Raw genomic sequence first — 23,602 nt, forward strand, 5'->3', positions numbered from 1 at the left:
CAATTTCTTATAATCTAATATATAACGTGTGTGTATAAATATATAGCTGGGTGTTGCTATGTACTTTAAGAATTACAGGTGTGGACCACAGTTTCCCTCTGTATATCTACACCACATTTTGTTTATCCATTCATTCATTTACTGGCATTTCCACCTTTTAGCTACTGTGAATATTGCCACTGTGAACTTTGGGGTAGAACTTTGGTTCCCTTTTCAATTCTTTTTTAGTAGATACCCAGAAATGCATCTATCACTTACTTTTAGAGGTTTTATTTAAAAAATAGCGTCAGCAGGGCAATGTGGTGCATGCCTGGAATCCCAGCCACTTAGGAGACTGAGGCAGGAGGATCACAAATTCCAGTCCAGCCTCAGCAACTTAACCAACCTAAGCAATTTAGTGAGACCCGGGATGTGGTTCAGTGCTAAAGCATCCCTGGGTTAAATCCCTAGTACCAGTAAATAAAACAAATAATAAAAAAAAATCCTGTAGTAAGGAATTGTTCCTTTAACAAAGAGTATTTCAACTGCATTTCCCTAGGCCAACAGGAATCTCTCAAACTGTGATGTAACATCATCACTGCATCTGTGAAGCTTACCTTGAGTTACACTTTGAGTTATACACTACTTTTGTCCATAAGACTAGACTCCAAATTACCAAAGCCAAGATTTGTGTAATCAATCTTTGTGCTACCCCAAAACTGCTAGCATTTTTTTTTTTTTTTTGCATACAGTAGGCATTACATGCCTGTGTTAGAAAACACAGTTTCAATGTCTTTTATGGTATGTAAATATACTATGCAAGCCCTCTACCACTGAGCTACATCCCTGGCCCATTATGGTATATGAATAGGCTATTAATTCAATAGTAAACACCAACTTTTGACTTCTAAAATAGGAGTAAGATTTCTTTCAAAGACACCGTCACCCCTTTCCCCCACCCTCTTTAATCACCAACAGGTAAGTGCTGTACTTATTTATATAAGTGTTGAGTCTCTGAGAGAAAGGAGGAAACTATTAAAGTTTTCTGAGAGATCAGACATTCTTTCCACAATTTGTGTGTATGTGAAGTTGGGGTGGGTGGGCAGGAGTTGAGCTGGGAATTGAAAGAACATTTTTCTGAGTTCAGGTGTTTTCAGACCAACTTTACCAGCCTAGCAGTCGCTTAAGTCCCTCCTACAAATAAATGTTCTGGGATCAGAGGGGTGGCTCTTTCTGACACTGGCTGCCGGCAGGCTCGCGCTGAGCCCGGCTGCTCCGGTAGCCGCTTTCCATTGGCCAGGACCGTTTTCAGGTCTTTGGGTCAAACTGGGAACCTCGGACCGGGAACACCACGAACGGAACAGCCACACTTACTCCCGGCCTGCGGACGAGCTCCGTGCTGCGCCCTCTCCATTCACCAGTCACGGGACCCGGCCAAGGCGGATCACAGCTGCGCGAGCTCGGGATGCGGCGGGGTGGAGGTCATAGTGCCCGGCAGGGTTCGGGTGAGGACCTTGAAAATAGCTTCGGGGCATGCGCCACTGCGGCCGTTAAAAAACCCAAAACCGACACCTGGGAGTGAGGAGCAAGGAGGGATGGGGCAGGCGCACTGTGGGGCTTCGCACGCCGGGGCCGACGCTAAGAACCAGTACCGACGCCGAGAGCGCAAAACTTCGAGGCGCAGCGCAGGAGAGCAGAAGGTGCAGGTATGAGGTGCGCAGGTGTGGCCGCAGGCGGGTAACGTCACGTAGCGAGGCTGCGCGTGCGCGGGCGTCGGGGGCGGGGCCTGGAGTTAAATACGGCTGCGGCTCTGCTTAATCCGCTCCATCCTCTGCTCTTTGCTTTTCTGCTTGGTGTACTTCCTTTTCAAAGGTAACGGATGCTAGGACTGAGGTGCCACAAAGATAGAGCCTAGGCTCGCATGAACAGGGTTTCGTAATACGTGTCAGGGAATTATTAAAAGCTAGTTGTTGACATGGTGCCTAAATTTCGGACTAAGTTCTAGTTTATGGGGACTAGTGCCATGGAGAGCCAGAAATTTAAATTCAAGTTCGGGAGTGAATTGGATCGATGTTGCAGTATCTTTTGACTTACTAAGGGCAATTTTTCCCTTTCGAAATTTCATTTAACGATGTTTGATAGAGTTATTGAAAGCAATTTGAATGAGGTTGAGAATCTTAGCAGGGAAATAGGCAGAGGCAGAACTCAGGAGTTTGTTTCAGTGTGCATCAAATTAAACAAATAGCAGGAAAAGGAGAGAATGGGTATTATTGTACTGAGCTGAGTCTGATACTGTGAAGTTAAGATATCCTGACTTGTTTGCTAATGTCCGAAACGATACTACTTAGGTAAATTCTGTGGGCTGCATAGCAACACATAGAGGAGAAAGCTCTCTTTACATTTGGGCCAGCTGTTTCCTATAGGTGTCTAAAAAAAAAAACAAGTGTTTTGGCTAGGGGCGTGGAGCATACCTGTAAGCCCAGCCACTCAGGAGGCTGAGTCAAGAGGGTAGGGAATCGCAAGTTCCAGGCTGGATTGGCAATTTAGCCAGGTCCGTCTCAAAAAACAACCAAAACCAAACCAAAACAAAAAAGGCTAGGGATGTAGTTCAGTGGTAGAGTACCCTTGGGTTAGATTGCCAGTACTTCAAAAACAAATGAATGAATAAATAAAAGTAAATATTTTGTATTTACAGTTGAATCGCTGCTGATTCTCAGATACAGAGCTTGAATGATATATCTGCATTTGTTCTCAACAAAACCTGGAAACAAGATGGAAGAAGAGAATGAACAGGTAGGTAAATGCCACCCTTCTTGCCTGCCTCTATTTCTCTTGGGAGTTATTACAGTGGTGTACTGTGAGGAAATTGCATACAAAATCCATCACATTTAGGCTCTAGCATTTCCAGGGGTCTTAAGTGAAAGAAGGCTATATGTTGATGAAATTTTCTACAGTTGTGCATATAAAGTGTTTTTGTCATCAGTTGGTACTTATTTAAAAAAACTGTCTCAGCTGGGCACAGAGGTGCTAGCTACCCTGTTTTAGGATGAAAAATAAAAAGGACTAGGGATGTAGCTCAGTGATAAAGCTCCCTGTATTGAGGAAAAGGGGCGGGGCAGGAAAACAAATCCAACACTGTCTCTAATGTAAATGAATGGATTGCCTGGAGATGTTTTGTTTTGGTACTAGGGATTGAACCCAGAGGTGCTTTACCACTGAGCTATATCCCTAGCCCTTTTTATTTGAGCCGGGGTCTCACTCAATTGCTTAGGGCCTGAATAAATTGCTGTAGCTGGCCTCAGGCCCTAGAATTGCTGGGATTACAGATTTGTGCCACCAGGTTTGGCTTGGCTAGGCTAAATTACTTTTGCCACTCCTACCTTTAATTTTTACCAAAGTTGTTTCTCCTCCCTAATCTTATCCCAAGGATTTCATCTCCCCCCTTTTGCCTGGTATTCTAAAGAGAAGCCCCACCTAAATGGTTAAAAATCTTAATATAGTAGCTATGGGCTCAAGTGATCCTTCTATCTCAGCCTCCCAAGTAGCTAGGTTTACAGGTTGTGCCACCATCCCGGCCTCCTATAAACATTTTAAAATTTGGGCCTTTTTAAAATACAAAAGTAATTCATAAATATTATAAACCTGGGTGTGGTGGCATATGCCTGTAATCCCAGTGACTTGAGAGGCTGAGGCAGGAGGATCAGGAATTCACAGCCAGCCTCAGCAACTTAGTGAGGCCCTAAGCAACTTAGTGAGACTTTGTCTCTAAGTAAAAAGTAAAAAGGGCTGGAGATGTGGCTCAGTGGTTAAGTACCCCTGGTTCAATTGTTGATAAAAATAAATAATAAAATAAATAAAAATTAACTTTTCTACTTCCATCTGTTTAACCACTGTTCAATTTTGAGTATGTTATATCCTTGTTATGGGAGAAGAGGTGCCTCCAGACAAGGGTTCAAGGAGTTTCCAGAAGGGAGGGGAAATTCAGGACCAGTGGGTTTCTTGGCATATGTAGTAGAAAAGAATTTCAGCATAAGCCAGACAAAGGCTATATTTAGGGGCTGGACTGAAGGTGCAGCTGCACAGTTTTGCACCTGAGTGTATTTTCCTCATTTTTCAAAGGCATGCCACTGAAGATTTACAACCATGCTTTCTGCATCTTAGTGGCTCTTGGGAGTTTCTTTTAAGATTCACTGTATCTTTTTTTATCCTAAATCCCTATCTCACTTCTATTTCCCCTCCCTAACGTGCATTGCCTTGGTGATGTAGCTAAATTTCTACCCTGAAAGTGGTTGGACCTAAGATGGCCGCCAGAGTGACTGATTCTTAGATACCCTCTAACTTCATTATAATACCATCTGCATGTGCTGGAGATGTAGTTCAGTGGGAGAGCACTTGCCTAGCATGTCCCTGAGTTTTATCCCCAGTACTGCAAAAACAAAAATACCATCTGCACATTAAATGACACCCCCTTCCCCCAGTGCCATTGTCTACAGTTACCATAAAGATGACTGAAAAGGATGTAAGGGGGGAAAAAAGGGATGCCACTTGAATGCCCTGAAAATCTCCCTCTTACCAACCTGTCCCTTCTCCATCACCTGTAGATTTTACACAGCAGATTCTGTTTGAGGAGATTTGAGATAAGGCCCAAGAAAGTGTTTTTTTTTTTCTTTTTTTCTTTTTACTGTTTATAGTACTGGGGATTGAATCCAGGGCCTTTCACACACCAAAGCAAATACTGTTCCACTAAGCTACACCCCCAGTCCTTTTCCTTTTGAGGCAGTGTCTCCTAAATTGCCCAGACTGGCTCTGAACTTTTGATCCTTCTGCCAAGGCCTCCTGAGTAGCTGGGATTACAGATTTGAGGAACCTTGCCCTGCTAAGGATTTGCATTTTTATTGTTTCCAGGTGGAGATGCCACTTTTTGGCGGTGTGGGGGAACAGACCACACTTGCAGTACTTAGGCTTTAGATCCCTGTTGTCCAATCTGTATATATGATACATGGCAAGTGGATGCTTGAGTTGTGGCTAGTGCAACTGAGGAAGGAACTGAATTTAAGTTTAAAAAATGAGTATTTGGGTCTAGGGCTGTAGCTCACTGGTAGAGCTCTTGCTAGCTAGCATGTGTGGTCCCTGTGTTGTGGTGCAGGGGATGGAACCAAGGTCTCACATGTGCTAGGCAAGTCCTACCACCAAACTAAGTTCCCAGCCCTGCTTGTATTTTATTTAGACAGTATTACTCTAGATATTAAGAGCCTTTTTGTCCAATGCTTTGTGATATTGGTATATAGGAACAGTAGTCAGCAGTAAAAGCTTTCACTGATTAATCTTACAAATTCTGTTTTTTTCCCCGTTGGGGGTCTGTTAAAGAAAAAGATTATTTAGGACTCTTGCACATTGCTGACAGGGCTTAACTGTGAATAAGTACAGCAAAGGTAGCTGGAAATATGTATCTAAGGAGTAGAGTGTGAGAGAGTAGGGTAGTGGATGGAAAATTAAGAGGATTCATCAGGATGGGGTGGGTGGCAGGGTTCTTGCTAAACAGACTAGAAAGGATTCCTGCTGAGGGCAGACCAGGGTCTTAGATATACATTAAGGATGGGGAATGAAGAACTTGATTGTGGACTGGGGTTATGGCTCAGTGGTAGAGTGCTTGCCTAGCACATGTGGGGTGCTGGGTTTGATCCTCAGCACCATATAAAAATCAAGGTATTGCGTCCAACTACAACAAAATATTTTAAGAAAACTTGATTGTGAGGGTGATTAGATATCCAGTGGGTGAGATTTTCTTTTAACTGATTTAGCAGAATTCTTACTAAAACTGGGCGATGCAGATTAAAGATTGAACTGGGACTAAGGTCAAAGTCTGGTAGAGAAGTAGTCACTGAGGAACCTGAGAGAGGTTACTGGAGAGTCTTGACAAACATTTTCCAGTCTTCTAATCAGACCACAGGCTTTGGCAGTTGACTCCATAAAGGCCCTCTGTTTAGGAGGCTTCTAATTGTTTTTATTAAATGCATCATTTAGTAATGCTCCTTTCAGCTGAAACTAAGCTAGGGGAAGGACCTAGCCTGATTCTCACCTGCTAAAATGCAGGAGGGGAACGGTGGAGGAGATGTGATGTTGCCTAATGATGTTAGGACAGGGGTCTTTGATGACTTGTGTATTCTCCATAATGATAGTTCTCCGTGAATTTAATTTCTGAAGTCATGCATGATTAAGAACTCTTCTTTTTTATTTAAAAACTTTCAGTGCAATAGTGTGATTGATGGTAATTTTGAAGAAGTTTGTCCTGAGAAAGTAATTAAGTTTAAACCTCCACTATACAAACAACGATACCAGTTTGTTAGAGATTTTGTGGATCAACATAAACCCAAGAAGGTAGGTATCTTTTTGCCTACATATAACTATTAAGACTGTCTTATTATATTGTCAAATACACTAGTAAGGAAAGACTTTTTAAATTTAATTTTTAATTTTTGTAAGAAAAAGGTGTTGCTGCATTGCCCAGGCTTATTTTAAACTTGTATGCTTAAATGATCCTCCTGCTGCAGCCTCCCCAAAATTGAGATTACAGGTGTGCCCAGACATACCTTTTTTTTTTTTTTTTTCTCTTGCAGTACTGGGGATTGCACCCAGGGGTACTCTATCATTGAGTTAAACCCCAGCCCTTTTCATTTATTTTGAGGCAAGTCTCACTAATTTGCCCAGTTTGGCCTCAAATATTGAGCCTGTCTCAGATTCCCCAGTATCTGGGATTAGAGATGGATTAGAGATATGCATCACCACACCTGCTAGGAGATCTTTTTCAGAAGGATTTTTGCAATGGGGAAAATACCTTGACTCGAAGATGCAGTATCTGAGTTAAGCAAAAGTTTTTTTTCTTTCCTTTTATAGGAAAGAGTCAAGAAAGTTACAAAGTGGGAAAGTAACTAGTAGTAAGAAAGGATAGTAAGGTGTGTGTGTGACTCAGTGGTAGGGTGCTAGCCTAGCACATATAATGCCTTGGGTTCTATCCTTTAAAAAAATTGCAAAAACAAATAAAGAAAATTTACTCTAACCAGGTTGATTATGGGGAGGAATTTTTGGAAGTTTTTTTTTTTTTTTTTTTTTTTTTTTTTTTTGGTACTAGGGATGTTTGAACCCAGGGGTACTTAACATAATGCTGAGCCACATCCTCAGCCCTTTTTATTTTTTGAGACAGGGTCTTGCTAAGTTGCCAAGGCTGGCTTTGAATTTGCCATCCTCCTGCCTTAGCCTCCCAAGCCACAGGGATTACAGGTATGCGCCACTACACTGGGTGAAAAATCTTGATTTTTGCAGTTGAAAGTGATCTTATTGTTTCCATATTTCTAAAGTGCTTAGTTAGAACATCAGGCAAACTGATATTATGTTCATAAGTACTGTGGTTCTTTTAAATTAGATAATAGTAAGTGAGCCTTGATGGTGTATGCCTTTAGCCCCAGTCACTGGAGGCTGACACAGGAGGATTGCTTGAGTCCAGGATTTCAGTGGCAGCTGGGCAACACAGCCAGACTCTGACTCCAAAAAAAAAAAAAAAAGTAACAAATTGGATGATATCAGGTCTGCTCATCAACCTCAGGGGAAAGTCATGATTTCAGAACATATATACTTGTTGCCATCCTAATGGATTTGATGCTCTGGCTGTGGACTAGTTAATGGTAAAGTGAATTTCTTGAAAGTTTTTTTTTTTTTTTCTTGCTTGATGTTGAAAACAGTTAAGATTCTTTACACTATAGCTGTTTCTGCACATGTGCACAAAGGTGCAGGTTTTATTTATGTCTTTGTAGCCATAAAGGCACATGCATTCAATTGAAGAATCTGAAATGTCAACTCGAGTTCATTATGGGATATCATATGGTTTGTGATTGTTATTTCAAATAAACTATTCAGAAATGAATGAAAGCAAGTTTTAGAGAGCTCAGTCTGCTGAAGTATGATACTAAGAATATTTGACTCCCAAGTTCTGATTCTGAATGGGAAAACTGAGTATATATCTAATCTTTCTGCCTTTCTCATTAGTCAAATACTTATTTGTGGTAGGGGCTGTGGCTCAGTGGAAGTAGTACTTGCTTACTTAGCATGATTGAGCCATGGGTTTGAACCCCAGCACCACAAAACAAATAACTGGAATACTTATTTGTCTACAGGTTTATGAAATTCAAATTATTATTATTTTTTTGTCAGTGTTATTCTTTCACCTTTACTCCTCACCCCTGTACTGGGGATTGAACCCAAGGGTGTTTTACCACTGGGCTACATCCCCATTCCTTTTTATTTTTTTTATTTTAAGACAAGGTCTTGCTAAGTTGCTAAGGCTGGCCTCAAATTTAGGATCCTCCTGCCTCCTAAGTTGGTGGGAATAATAGACATGTGCCACCATACCTGTCTTGGTGAATACTATTTTATAAAAAAAAAAAATGGTCCTGCATAATAGTTTCTTTGTGGTTTTATTACTGACACAATCCCCCACTCCGTTTTTTTTTTTTTTTGTTGTTGTTGTTGTTCATACTTTTTCCGGTTACAAATGTCTTTGAAATGACATTTTGTCTCATCTACAGGTTGCAGACCTGGGATGTGGTGACACAGAGCTCCTAAGGCTGCTGAAAATCTACCCATGTATTCAACGGCTTGTTGGAGTAGATATCGATAAGGAAAAATTGCAGTCAAATGGGTAATATTTAGTGTTATATTTGGATATGGTTCATCCCCCAGAGTTTCATGTGGTGGTGCTAAAATGAAACAGCTGTGAAGAAGTGGGGCCGAGTGGAACTCACTTAAGTTCTGGGGGCTCTGTTCTCATGAATGAATTAATGTCTGCCTGTCTCCCTCTAGGGAGAGGGCTGTGTCTTATGATTGGATTTAGTTTGAGGTTGGGTTATGAGGCCATTCCTTGTACTTGGCACCTTTATGCTACCATTTCCTTTTTCATTTTTCTTATATTTATGTTAGATATTCACAGATTATTTTGAGAATGTTTTTCTTCTAAAGAACAAAAAACTGAAAAGTCACTGATCCAAAATGAACCAGAAGACCAAAAATATTAAGAGAACAATATCAAATATTCAAAATCTTTTTTTTTTTAAATAGAGAGCGAGAGAGAGAGAGAGAGAATTTTTTAATATTTATTTTTTAGTTTTCGGCGGACACAACATCTTTGTTTGTATGTGGTGCTGAGGATCGAATCCGGGCTGCACGCATGCCAGGCGAGCGCGCTACCGCTTGAGCCACATCCCCAGCCTTTCAAAATCTTATTCTCTTTTTTTGGGTGGGGGGTACTGGGGATTGAACCCAGGTTGCTTTACCACTGAACCACATCCAAACTCCTTTTTATTTTGAGATAGGGTCTTGCTAACTTGGCATTCTCCTGCCTTAGACTTCTGGGTCATAGGGATTACAGGTATGTGCCATCATGCCTAGCCAAAATCTTGTTCTCATTGCCCAGTAATTCCCCAAAATGAGAGCAAATTGCCCTATGACCCAGTGTTTATTACATCAAGACAGGAGAATGGACTGAGTCAAACTTAGATTATTGTAGGTAGAAGATGATTATCTAAGGATTTGAGTTCTCTCTCTGAAGAGAACTTTTTTTTTTTTTTAATATGGTGCTAGGAATGGAACCCAGAGCAAGCACTCTACCACTGAGCTATAGGCTCAGACCAAGAGTTTCTAAATGGATTGTGTTCAGAACGTTTCTTATGTGACAATTCTTTTGCAGGCATCAGTTGTCTCCCTATTTGGGGGAGTTTGTAAAGCCCCGAGATCTGGATTTGACTGTTATCTTGTATCATGGCTCTGTTGTGGAGAGAGATTCTCGTTTGCTTGGATTTGACTTGATAACATGCATTGAATTGTAAGTTTTAAACTGTTAATTCATCATTTTTTTTTTAAATAAAAAGTATGAAAATCGGGTACGGTGGTGCTTGCCTATAATCTCAGCCCATTAAGAGGTTGAAGCAGGAAGATCACAAGTTCTAGGTCAGCCTGTACAACTTAATGAGACCCTGTCTCAAAATTTAAAAAAAAAAAAAAAAGGCTGGAAATGTGGTAGAATATCATTTAGTTCAATCCTCAGTATTAAAAAAAAAAAAAAAAAAAAGAACTAGGCTCTTGGTGTTTTTTGTTTTTTGTTTTTTGTTTTTAAGTACTGGGAATTGAATGAACCCAGGGTCACTTTGCCACTGAGCTACAGTCCCAGTTCTTTTTATTTTTTGAGACAGGGTCTCATTAAGTTGCCCAGGCTGGCCTCAAACTTGTAATACACCTGCCTCAGCCTCCTGAGCTTTTGGGATTATGGACTTGTGCCACCATTTCCGGTTGGTGTTTTAAATATTTAGGCTTTATATTTGTAAAGAAAAATGTTCATCAGTTGGGAATATCTTTTTACTCTCCTTTGGCATTTTACTTGGAAATTCCAAAAGTGCAGAAAAGTTCCCAAAAAATAGAGTACCAAGAATACCCACATACCCTTTATCTAGATTCACCTGTGAATGTTTTACTCCTTTGTTTGCAATTGTAGTTGTGTATTCTCCCCACCTATCCAGTTTTTATGGAACTAATTAAGGGTAGGTTTTACACATCATGGCCCTTTGCTCTTGTAAACACTCAGTTTGTATTTCTAAGACATGGGGTTATATGTAACTAGCCTTCTTTTTTTTTTGTTTTTTGTTTTTGATACTAGGATTGAACCCAGGGGCGCTTTACCACTGAGCCACATCCTAGCCCTTTTTATTTTTTAATTTGAGACAGGGTCTCACTAAACTGCCGAGGCTGGCCTTGAACTTGTGATCCTCCTCCCTCAGCCTTCTGAGCTGCTGGGATTACAGGTGTGCACCATTGGGTCTGGCCCTGCCCTTTATTCCTGAAGAATACATGTGAATTATTTTGTAGAAGAATATCCCTTAATCTGGGTTTATCTATTATTTCATTTGATTTGGGGTAGGCTGTTTTTGAGGGGAGGGGCTGGGGATTGGATTTAGGGCTTTGTGCTAAACAAATGCTCTACCATTGAGTGCCACTCCCCGCCTCAGGGTATGCATTTTTGGCACTATCAAGAAGTGATGTATATTTATATGGGGAAGGTACAAACTCAGATAACGTGTTTTTAGGAGTATGATAGAGTCCCATAGAGCACAGCAGAGGACCTTGGTTAAGGGAACACTATGGGTAGAGTTGTGGGTAGGGCAAGATTAGAATATGTGAATAATTGTTTTATTGTGTCATAGCATTGTTGCATAGTTGAAGAAATTGATTTTCCAGATGGTCACTGTTTTTACTAAATCAATTTGGGAAACATTTGTCAGTGAAGCTACTTTAATTATCTTTCCCATTAACCATTTTAGAATAGAACATTTGAATTCAGATGATCTGGCTAGATTTCCCGAAGTGGTATTTGGGTACCTGTCTCCAGCCATGATTGTCATCAGCACACCAAACTCTGAATTCAACCCGCTATTTCCCACAGTGACCCTAAGAGATGCTGATCATAAATTTGAGTGGAACAGAATGGAGTTTCAGACCTGGTAAGTTCAGAAGGTTTCTGTTGTTATTGTTGTTGTTTTAAATCGCTTTTAAAAGTCCTAGGCAGTAAACCCTGATACCTATCTCTTACCTAAATTGTTTAGTTTCTTTGGTACTAGGGATTGAACCCAGGGACGCTTAACCACTGTGATACATCCCCAGCTCTTTTTATTTTTTATTTTGAGACAAGCTCTTACTAAGTTGCTTAGGACCTTGCTGAGGCTGGCTTTGAACTTGTGATCCTCCTGTCTCAGCCTCCCAAGCCTTTAGGATTATAGGCATGTGCCACTGCATTAGGCTTTTCCATATTTTTTTAAAATATTTTTTTAGTTGTAGATGGACACAATACTTTTATTTATTTGTTTTTTATGTGATGCTGGGGAACAAACCCAGTACCTCATGCATGCTAGCCAAGCACTGTATCACTGAGCCACAACCCCACCTCTGGCTTGTCCATATTTTTGTGGTAACTTGGAAACCGGCCCTATGTTGGCTGTTCCTGCATCATAGAAATCAAACAAACCCTTTGTGGCATTGTGTGGTAGTGTGAGGATGTGTAACAAAGTATTTTGATTCATTATATTTATCTGTAATACTATTGACTAGAATTTATTTAGCAATACTCTAATTATTTAGCAATAACTTTGTTTAGTAAAATGATTTCTATTATTTTGATTTCAGGGCCTTACAAGTGGCAAATCGTTATCATTACTCTGTGGAGTTTACTGGGGTAGGGGAACCACCAGCTGGAGCTGAGCATGTTGGCTATTGTACCCAGATAGGTGTCTTCCAGAAAAATAGTGGGAAGGTAACAGAATTGTGCTTTCCAGAGCAGCATGATCAACATGTTTATGAAACTGTGAGTATTTGTGAGGTAGCTGTCAGGGCAGAAGTACATTAATACAAGTTCGAGGTCAACCTCAGCAACTTAGTGAGACCCTGTCTCAAAATAAACAGGGCTGGAGATGTAGCTCAGTGGTAAAGTACCCCTGGGTTCAACCCCTAGTACTCCCAGCCCCCCCAAAAAGATGTTGAACTTTGTTTTTGGTAAGTGTCCCCAAAGTAAAGATAAGTGTACATGATCTTATTTTTTCCTGGTATCGAGGATAGAACCCAGAGCCTTGCACATGCCAGGCGAGTGCTTTATCACTGAGTTGTATTCCCAGCCCTTATGACTTATTTTGAGGCTCATAGGAAGGTCCTTTAGGACTCTCGAATGCTAGTAGAGTTAGTCTAAGGCATCCTTTGGGCTTGTCTAGCCTCTTGGTCTTTCTCAAGGTATAATACAGAGAACAATCTTCTGCTGGGGTCTTGTTAGAGTACTTCAAAAGCCTCCTTTGTGAGCTCTCAGGATTATCAGCAGTAAAGAGAAAGCCAGCAGTAGCTTCTTTCCAGTCAGGAAATGACTATTAGAACTGAGCTTCCAATAGCTATGTGTGGTGATAAGATACATATGAGATGCCAGCAATTTAGGAGGTTGAGATAGGAGAACTGCAAGGTTGAGGCCAGCCCAGGCAACTTAGGGATACACTGTCTCAAAATCAAACAAAAAGGCTGGAAATGAAGTTTAGTGGTAGAATGTTCCTGGGTGTAACCCTGGTGTTGCACAAAACAACAAAAACAGGCTCTGGGCTGTGTAGCTCAGTGGTGGAGTGCTTGCCTTGCTTGTGCAAAGCCCTGAGTTCCCTTGCCAGCACACACATGCACACGAAATACAGTTGATCTTGCCAGAGAAACACATTTTTTCCCCTTAACTGAACCCTTTCTTGTTTTTTTTTTTTTTCTTTTAATTATTTTTTTTATTTTTTATTTTTTATTTTTATTATTATTTTTTTTTAGAGAGTGAGAGAGGAGAGAGAGAGAATTTTTAATATTTATTTCTTAGTTCTCAGCGGACACAACATCTTTGTTGGTATGTGGTGCTGAGGATCGAACCCAGGCCGCACGCATGCCAGACGAGCGCGCTACCGCTTGAGCCACATTCCCAGCCCTTAATTATTTTTTTTTAAAGTCAGGGTCTTGTCCTGCCCAGCATGGCCTCAATCTCCTGCTTCCCAAGTGGCCGATACTATAGGCATGTGCCACCATGCCCAATTTGAACTGTTTTTTTTTTCTTTCACCCTTTTCCTTTAGAAATATTGGATTAATATGAATTGGTAAGACCTGGCTAGGGGACAGCTGGTTATCAGAATTGAAAGTAAACAAGATAGTTAATGTCAGTATGTAAGTTAGTTTGACTCCCATTATAATTGAATCATTACAATGAGGATTTGACATACATCCCATATGTATATATAATTAATTTTTATGTGACAAGAATTACTGATGGCTTTGGAAAGTTTTCCTACATTCTGTCTTCTTCTGTTCAGGTTTATAAGACCTCCTACCCGAGTTTACAGCAGGAGAAGATGCTCAAATTTGTATTGGTTGGAGAAGTGTTGATACTAGTGGAACGGCTGAGATTGAGACAGCAGCGAATGCTGCGAGAACAGAAGGACTTGTGCAGTGACCCAGACAACACTGACTCTTCTGGTCCGCCCCAAGTAGTGTTGGGAGCAGTCTTCACAGAGGCTGAAGAAGCCAGGATAGAGAATTCTCCAAAACCCTTCTGTGAAGGAGATAAGTTTTTCGTACCCCTGCAAAGACTCCTTGCTTATCCTAAAGTGCACCGCTTACGTGTGACTGAGGAGAGGATGAGATCACTCATCGCAGACTCGGTGCAGCTGAGCAGTGATGGTTCTGCAGTCATGGACGACCTGTATAAATCTTGGGATTATCAGTTTGAAGATTATTGAGCCATCTGCATTTCCTAAAGTTCAAGGACTCCGTGATAGTTGGGCTTACTTAGAATTTAAACTTTGTATTGTCATAATTCAAGTAACATTTTAAAAGTTTTAACACAAGACACTCCTAAACTGGTGGACAGATGCGCCTGACTACACTTTACCTGAGAAAGATTTTAGGGTTTAACTAAATGCAGTGTGTTTTCCTTTATAAGTTGGAATTTTTCTTTGTGTTCTCAAGAATGAGGAAATTGGATATGGTGATGTACTAATTTTGAACTCACCCTTTTTTTGGTGTTAGAGCCATGTGTTGAAGTAGCATTAAAAATTTTTTAAAGTGATCAAATACACTGTTTAAAACCTATTCCCAGGGGTTATGAGTTGCTTTAAAATCTTTCTAGGATTATTTGGGCCAAATTTTTACCTATACTTGGCCTAAAATGTCATACAAAAAAAGAATGCAGATGTTTGAAGGGTGCAGAAGTCTCTTCATGATGTCACCACTGTCCATCACTTCATCATGAGGAAGCAGCGGTTTAATGAGTTTTTTTTCTGTCCTTTTCTGGCATAGGAATCCAATGGTAAGTCAAGAGGTCCACCTCTGGGACCCCAGTGTCTGTGTTGCTACTGTGGTTTACCTTAGGGACAGAAATAGAGGTTTGACTTCCAGCTACCACTTGTATTTTCCATACCAGCAGAAAGAGAGGAAAAGGGAGAAGTGGCATGCCAGCTGCCTAGTATGATTTGCTGCAAGTTGGGAACATACTTCCTGTTGACTAGAATGAAGTGTATGGCCAGGGAAGCTGGAGTGTATGTGGTCTGTGTTTGGGAGGCCATGTGCATACTTGGTGGTCTTCTAAGGAACAAGGCGAGAATGTATACCTGTGGCAAATGGTATCACACCTGGAATACCCTGGAGATGGGCCTTGTGGCAGAGCAGAGTTAGTCCCTGGGCAAGTCCTCCTGTGGGAAGGCCTCCTCAAGCTGAGCTTTGGAGGGTTAATCTGAAAAGTGGATTTGGTGACAGTGGGGAACAAAGAAGAGATTCTAGAAAAGTCTTAACCACATAACCACTGCTACCCAGCTGATTCTCCTTAAATTTCATAAACTAATCCCCACCTACTTCACCTATGTTCAGATGTGCACATGATTTAAGAGATTTGTATCCTTCCAACCCATCCCCAAATCCCTCTGTCTTCACCTTTCTAGGCCTCTGCACAAGTTTCACCTTAGGGCTCCCTTCTTTGTTAGGGCCACATTTTCTATCCAGGGTCAGCCCTTTCATATTTCTCCAAAGTTGACTATGTTCATCCAGAAACTGAGGGTACCAGGGATTGAACCCAGGGGTGCTTAACCACTGAGCCACATCCCCAACCCTTAAAAAAATTATTTATTTTTATATTTATTTATTTTTTATTAGTTACACATGACAGTACAATGATCTTGACATATCATACATTTGAATCAAATGGGGTATAATTTCTCATTTTTCTGAGTGTACAGGTTGCAGAATCACATTGGTTATACAGACACAGGTATACATATAGCAATACTAGTGTCTATTTTATTCTGCTGCCCTTCCTATCCCCTCTTGCCTTCCCCTCCCCTCCCTTCTCTTTACCCAATCTAATGTGACACATTTCTTTCCCTCCCCACATCATCATACATCTATTTTGTATAATGATGAGGATCTCCTTCCGTCTTCCATGCAATTCCCCTTCTCCCTCCCTTTCCCTCCTACCTCTCTTCCCTATCTAGAGGTAATTTTCTTCTCATGCTCTTCCTCCCTACTCCATTTTGAGTCACCTCCCTATATCAGAGAAGACATTCAGCATTTGTTTTTTGGGATTGACTAACTTCACCTAGCATAATCTGCTCTAATGCCATCCATTTCCCTGCAGATGCCATGATCTTGTTATTTTTTAGTGCTGAGTAATATTCCATTGTGTATAAATGCCACATTTTTTTTATCCATTCATCTATTGAAGGGCTTCTAGATTGGTTCCACAGTCTAACTATTGTGAATTGTGCTGCTATAAACTGAGCCACATCCCCAACCTTTTTTTTTAATATTTTTTTTTTAGGTGTAGATGGACACAACACAATGCCTTTATTTTTATGTGGTGCTGAGGATCGAACCCGGGTTCTGCCCGTGCTAGGCGAGCGCTCTACAGCTGAGCCACAATCCCAGCCCCCTTCCCCCCCTTTTTAAAAAAAAAAATTTTGAGACAGGATCTCACCAAGTTGCTTGGAGCCTTGCTAAATTGCCGTGGTTGGTTTTGAACTTGTGATCTTTCTGCCTAGCCTCTGGAAACACTGGGATTATACTGCCACCACGTCCAGTGCTTACCCAGAAAACTTTTAAGTGCTCAGGCTGACATGGGGGCTGGAGCTACTTTCTCCTGGATGCCCCATCTCTGCACCTTCTATACCTACATTCTCCCCTACTCCCAGGCCCCCCTGCCAGGTAAGCTTTCTAAAACTGAGCCATCTTCTTAGCCCAGACCTTTGTTCTAAACAGAGTCACCTTTGCCCTTTTAGCAGCATAGAAATGGTGGTCTTCATATAGGGGAAGTAATTAGAGGTTAAAATCCTTACTGCTATAAATGCAGAAAGCAGCTGGCTGGAGTCCTAAGGGAATTTAACCCCATTTATGTTGGCATAGGCTAAATACGTCATTTGATATATGTCATCTGATGTGGCTGTGTTAGTCTCATAGCCGTTCATATTGCAGACTTAAAGAGTTGAGGATAATTTTTTATAATACTGGGGACTGAGCCCAGGGATACTCTATTACTGAGCTATATCCCCAGCCTTTTTGTTTCCTGTTTTGAGAAAGGGACTTGCTAAGTTGGGGAGTTGGGCCTCAAACTTGTGATCCTCCTGAGTCACATCCCCAACCTTTTTTAAAAATTATTTTGATTAGAGTAGAATTAGAGATGTGTGTCACCACATTTGGCAAGCATTATCATTCTTCAAAATAGTTTCTGAAATCAAATAGTCATACCCGACAGCTTAAACAAGCAGTGAGTGGCACCCCACATGTAAGTGTGCAGCCCCCTCTAGAGTGTGAGTCATGTATAGCTTGCAGCCTGGTTTGTCTGAAAGACACTTGAGTGGGGACCTACTGAATGAGGTGTCTCATTCAGTCTTTGTTAAACCTATCACCAGCTGTCCCTTCATTCTTCCTCATAGGGCATTGAATTGCTCCCCCTGCCCCATGATGAATGGACTCCTTTCCTAGTTCAGTTCTGAGACTATCACCCCGAGGCCCTAGGAGCTTTCTAAGAAATCAGAGACAAGACAGGAATTCCTTGAGTGTTTATTATTATTATTATTTTTTGTACCAGGGATTGAACCCAGGGGTACTCAACTACTGAGCCATATTCTCAGTCCTTTTTATTTTTTTGAAACAGGGTCTTATTGAGTTACTTAGGGCCTTGCTAAATTGGCTGAGGATGGCCTTGAACTTGACACCTTCCTGCCTCAGCCCGAGCTGCTGGGATTACAGGTGTATACCACCACACCTGGCTCCTTGAGTTCTTAATGTCTTAATGCTAACTGCACATCTGGAATTTCACAATTATGCTTTGTTATAAGTGGGATTTTTTTTGGCCCTTATCTGGAGTAGTTTATCCTTTTTTTGGGTGCTGGGGATTGAACCCCAGTCCTTGCACAAGCTGAATATGTGTTGAGGTGCTGATCTACACTGGAGCCAGAATTTTTTTAAGTGGGGTCACTTTCTACAGAAGGGATGGGTTTATTTTATTTAGTGTGGTGCTGGGATTAAACTGAGGGCCTCACGCATCCTATGCAAGCCCTCCACCACTGGTTTTTAATGCAATTTGTTTTTCTTTCATTTGTTCTTGTTGGGGAACTTTTTCTTATTTTTTCTTGCAGGGGTGGTTACTAGAGGTTGAATCTAGGAACACTTTACCACTGAGCTACATCCCCAGCCCTTTTGTATTTCAAGACAGGGTCTTGCCAGTTGCTGAGGGTCTCACTAGGCTGCACAGGTTAGCCTTGAACTTGTGATCCTGTTTCAGCCTCTGGACTTGTTGGGATTACAGGTGTGTACCATCATGACTGGCTTGTTGGGAAACTTCTGATAATATATCATCCATTGTATGTTGTGTAAAGCGTGTTCACTGCTGTCACAATCCCAGTGCTCAGCATAGGTTTTAGATAATGTGGTCTGAGAAGCTTCTGGTTGCCGGGGTTATTGGAGGGGCTGTAGGAGAAAAAACATTTTCTCTGAAATCTAAGTTCTGCTGAACTTTAAGATGTCTTAAAGTGAAGGGACCTTGATGGACAAGATAGTTACTGCCTTTACTTCCAGCTCCTTTTCCAAAAAAGCAACAACCCTAAATACCTGTTTTTTCTTCCTTCTTTCCCCAGAACTAGGAATCAAACCCAGGGTCTTATGCATGTTAGGCAAGCACTCTACCACATAACACCAGCCCTCAAAATCCTACCAGTTAAGAACTGAAATAATTTAGAGTGTACTGGAGATTGAACCTAGGGGTGCTTTACCATTGAGCTCCATCCCCAGCCCTTTTTATTTTGAGACATGGTCTTGCTATGTTGCTGAGGCTGACCTTGAATTTGCAATCCTCCTGCCTCAGCCTTCTGAGTCAGTGGGAATATAGGCATGCACCACCACACTTGCAAGAACTGAAAACTTGAAAATAACCTTAAAACTTATATTACAAAAGTAAGACTAAGACAATTCAGAACTATATAGAATTCAAAATAAACTTGGTAATACCTTATGTAACCCATTTTTACCTCCTCTGCTCCCCCCCCACCCCGCTGTACTGGGATTAAACCCAAGGGTGCTGCTCACCCACTGAGCCACATCTCCAGCCCTTTTTATTTTTTGAGACAGGGTCTTGATTGAATTGCTCAGGCTGGCTTAGAATTTGTGGTCCTCCTGCCTTAGCCTCAGCAATATATAGGCTTTATGTTTTTATGGTGTTTTTTTTTTTTTTTTTTTTTTTGTGGAAGAGGGACACAGTGCCACTGAGCTAAATCTCCCGTCTTTTTTTTTTTTGAGACGGGATCTCATTAAACATTAAATTGCTCAGGTTGGCCTAGAACTTGTAATACACCACCTCAGTCTCCCAAATTGCTGGGAATACAGGTGTGTGCCACCATGCCTGGCTCAGCAATATACTTTATAAATGCATCTGGATGTACTCCATTCTTGATTACATGTGCTTTTACAAAACAGTAACAGTAATGCCTTTTCAAAAAAACCTTAATTAAAGTTCATGCTTTAAAAAACCCCAAATTGTTAGCTGGGTGGGGTGGTGCATGCATGTAATTCCAGCAATTCAGGAGGCTGAAGTAGGGGGATCACAAGTTCAAGGCCAGCCCCAGTAATTTTATCATGATCCTGTCTCAAAAATTAAAAAGGGCTGGAGATGTAGCTCAGTGGTAAAATGCTCTTGGGTTCAATCCCTGGTATGAATAAATAAATAACCAACCCCAAATTGTTAATAAGGATGCAAAGAAATTGTGTCTTTCCACATTTATCCCACCTCCCGTCTTGGCCCTCAATTTCACCCCTATTGACAACTATCAAAAATTTATTATGTTTCCAGTTCTAGTTTTCTCCCCCATAGCTTTATTGAGGTAAAACTGAAGTACAATAAAATGCACGTATTTGAAGTATGCAATTTGATCAGTTTTGACCTGTATGTAACCAACAATCAATATAAAAAGAATCTATTACCTTTTTAAAAATTTGAAATCTGGGGCTGGGGTTGTGGCTCAGTGATAGAGTGCTCGCCTAGCACATGTGAGGCCCTGGGTTCAATCCTCAGCACCACATAAAAATAAAGACATTGTGTCCAACTAAAAAATAAATATTAAAAAAAACTGAAATCCTGTAGACTGTGGATCCTTCATTAGAAACCTTGAGATACAAAACCCCACCCCATGTCAACCATTTCAAAATTAAATGGCACACCTATGAATATCTCAGAAGTCAAAGAAAGCACAAAATAAGTAAATAAAAAGTGCTTTGAACAAAGTGATAATAAAAGCTTAAAATATCAGGATCTCTGATTAAATAATACTCAGATTAATGTTTGTAATCTAAAGTACTTTAAAGTACTTGTATCAGAAAGAAGCTAGAATTAACACATTTTCAAATAGGAAGGAAAAAATAAGAGTAGAAGCAGAAATACATGGAATAGAGAAAAAATACAGTGAAAATTTAATAAAAATAAAACCAATAAAAAAGCAAGGACACAAAAAATTGATATCAATGGAAAGGGAGCTATCAAAATCACCCTGCAGATGCTAAAAATATATTAAGGTAATATTACAGTTGTATGCCAATATATGTGATAGCTTACCTAACGTGGTCTATATTAGAGAAGGATCTGTGTGCTGCTGAGAAGAAAGTATATTCAGTCATTAATGGATTAAATATTTTATATATAAGTCTAAATAATTGATTGTATTATTTAGTTCTATAGTTCCTTTGTTTAGTTTCTGTTTGAAAACTCTATCCAGTAGTGAGGGAGGCATGTTAAAGTCACCCAGTATTATTGTGTTGTGGTCTATTTGATTCTTGAAGTTGAGAAAGGTTTGTTTGATTAGTATATAGATGCTCCATTGTTTGGAGCATAAATATTTATGACTGTTATGTCTTGTTGATAAAAAGTCCCTTAAGCAGTATAGAATGTCCTCCTTTGTCCCTTCTTTTTTTCTTTTTTTTTTAAAGAGAGTGAGAGAGGGGGGGGGGAGAGAGAGAGAGAGAGAGAGAGAGAGAGAGAGAGAGAATTTTTAATATTTATTTGTTTATTTTAGTTCTCGGCGGACACAACATCTTTGTTGGTATGTGGTGCTGAGGATCGAACCCGGGCCGCACGCATGCCAGGCGAGCGCGCTACCACTTGAGCCACATCCCCAGCCCCCTTTGTCCCTTCTTATTAACTTTGGCTTAAAGTCCACTTTATCTGATATAAGGGTAGAAATCCCTCCTTGCTTACGTGATTCAGTGAGTGATGTTTTTTCCCATCCTTTCACCTTCAGCATGTGGATTCCTTTTCCTATGAGGTGAGTCTCTTGGAGACAGCATATTGTTGAGCCTTGGTTTTTAATCCAATCTGCTAGTCTTTGTCTTTTGATGAATTTAGGCCTTTAATGTTCAAGGTTTTTGAGAGATGATTTGTGTTCCTGGTCATGTTGATTTATTACTAGTTTTTATTTTATTTTTATTATTTTATTTTTTTTTTTAAAAAGAGTGAGAGAATTTTAATATTTATTTTTTAGTTATCAGCGTACACAACATCTTTGTATGTGGTGCTGAGGATCCAACCCGGGCCGCACGCATGCCAGGAGAGCGTGCTACCGCTTGAGCCACATCCCCAGCCCTATTTCTAGTTTTTAATTTGCATTAGTTTCTCCTTTGATTGACTGTTGCTTTAGTATGGTTCCTCCCTTTACTAGTTTTCATTTAATCTTTATGGAATATTGTTGAATATTTGGAAGTGCAGGCTTTCTGGTTGCGAATTCTTTTAACTTTTGTTTATCATGAAAAGTTTTCATTTCATCTTCAAATCTGAAGTTTAATTTTGCTGGATATAGTATTCTTGGTTGGCATCCATTTTCTTTTAGAGCTTGGTATATGTTACTCCAGGACCGCCTAGCTTTGAGGGTCTGCTTTGAGATATCAGCTGAGATCTGCATTGGTTTTCCCCTATACCGAATCTGATATTTTTCTCTCACAGCCTTTAAAGTTCTATCCTTATTCTGTAGGCTAGGCATTTTCATTATAATGTGCCTTGATATGGGTCTGTTTTAATTTTGTAAATTTGGGGTCCTGTAAACCTCTTGTATCTGATTTTCCATTTCATTCTTTAGCTTTGGAAAATTTTCTTATGTAATTAAAAAGGTTGTGCATTCCTTTGGTTTACGTATCTGCACCTTCATCTATCCTGATAAATCTTAAATTTGGTCTTTTCATGTTATCCCATAATTCTTGGAAGTTCTGTTCATGGTTTCTTAGCATCTTCTCTCCACGGTCCACTTTCTTTTCTTTTTTTTTTTAAAGTATTTATTTTTTTAGTTGTAGGGGGATATAATACCTTTATTTTTATGTGGTGCTGAGGATCGAACCCAGTGCCTCACACCTGCGAGTTGAGCACACTATCTCTGAGCCACAACCCCAGCCCTCCACTTTATTTTCAAGATTACATATTGCCTGAGGTTCTGTCTTCCAAGTGGTCTGTTCTGTTGGTCATGCTATTGAATTTTTAATTTGGTTTACTGTTTCCTCCATTTCAAGGATTTCTGTTTTTTTTTTTCCCTCCCAGAATCTCTCTTTATTGAAATGATCTTTTGCTATCCCTATTTTCTCTTATATCATCCTTTACTTTGCAGATCAGTTTAACTATGTGATGTTTCTGTGGCATTTCTTCCATTGTGGTGTTGATGGATTCTGTTATTGGAGTGTTTTGGTTTGCTTGGGGCAATTTGTTCCTTTGCCATTTCATGTTGTTTGTGTGTCTACTCATCTAACTATATGGATCTGAGGCAGTAGAGTTTTTGCCCTATAGACTTATAGTGTCCCTGAAGGTTTCCAGTACCTCACTTGCTGAGAAACTGGATGTCAGTTTTCTTGGTTTCACTCCATAGAGCAGCCAGGAATGTTACCTTCTCTATTTTGCCATCTCAATCCCCCAGTTCCAGTTTTGGAAGAACTGGTGACCCTTTTGTGGACAGATGGTTCCTTTTTTTTTTTCCCTAGGGGAATGACATGTTTGGACCACACAGTATATAAGGCAGAGGCTCCAAACCCAGCCACTAAAGATGTCTTTGTACCAAGCAATTAAACTGCACTGTATGAAAATGAAGAATGTGGTTTGGTAGGAGGCTGAATTTTATCTGCAGATTTTCCTTTCACAGTTTCCATCACTACCAGCATACCAACAGACACCCTCAAACTAGATGTGACATGTGAGTTACCAGCATTTACCTCCGACTTATATTTCCCAAGGTCTGGGAAGTTCCAAAACTGTTAGCTTTCCACTATTATAACAAGATACCTGGAGTAGTTAGAAGTTTTATTTAGGCTCAGTGTGGGAGGCTCGGACCTATTGCTTTGGCCCTGTGGTGAGGCAGCACACTGTGATGGGAGCACATAGAAGGAACAAAGCCACTCACCTCATGTCCAGGAAGCAAAAGAGATGGGGCACCCCTTCAAAGGCATGCCCCCAAATAACTCCAAATAATCCACTAGGTCTCACCACTTCCCAATAGCATCACTCTGGGAACCCAGCCTTCAA

At 40.5% G+C, this 23,602-nt stretch overlaps 1 protein-coding gene across 5 annotated transcripts in view; it reads left to right on the top strand.

The window, feature by feature from the left end:
- The first annotated feature begins 410 nt into the window (after window positions 1-410).
- The window catches only part of HENMT1 (HEN methyltransferase 1), a 64,489-nt gene continuing 41,297 nt past the window's right edge, over window positions 411-23,602 (top strand). The window contains exons 1-8 of one of the 5 annotated variants that reach the window (XM_081305913.1): window positions 411-1,685; window positions 2,675-2,772; window positions 6,229-6,357; window positions 8,559-8,671; window positions 9,716-9,850; window positions 11,340-11,519; window positions 12,199-12,376; window positions 13,887-14,881. In XM_081305913.1, the coding sequence (XP_081162039.1) occupies window positions 2,710-2,772; window positions 6,229-6,357; window positions 8,559-8,671; window positions 9,716-9,850; window positions 11,340-11,519; window positions 12,199-12,376; window positions 13,887-14,312 (1,224 nt within the window). In that variant the 5' untranslated portion in view covers window positions 411-1,685; window positions 2,675-2,709 and the 3' untranslated portion in view covers window positions 14,313-14,881. Of the gene's footprint in view, window positions 1,686-1,752; window positions 1,852-2,674; window positions 2,773-6,228; window positions 6,358-8,558; window positions 8,672-9,715; window positions 9,851-11,339; window positions 11,520-12,198; window positions 12,377-13,886; window positions 14,882-23,602 lie in introns of those variants that run through there. The other 4 variants (XM_081305914.1, XM_081305912.1, XM_081305916.1 and 1 more) reach the window with 4 other exon arrangements.

This window comes from Spermophilus citellus (assembly GCF_964194105.1).
Source record: "Spermophilus citellus genome assembly, chromosome: 9".
Taxonomy (NCBI): domain Eukaryota; kingdom Metazoa; phylum Chordata; class Mammalia; order Rodentia; family Sciuridae; genus Spermophilus; species Spermophilus citellus.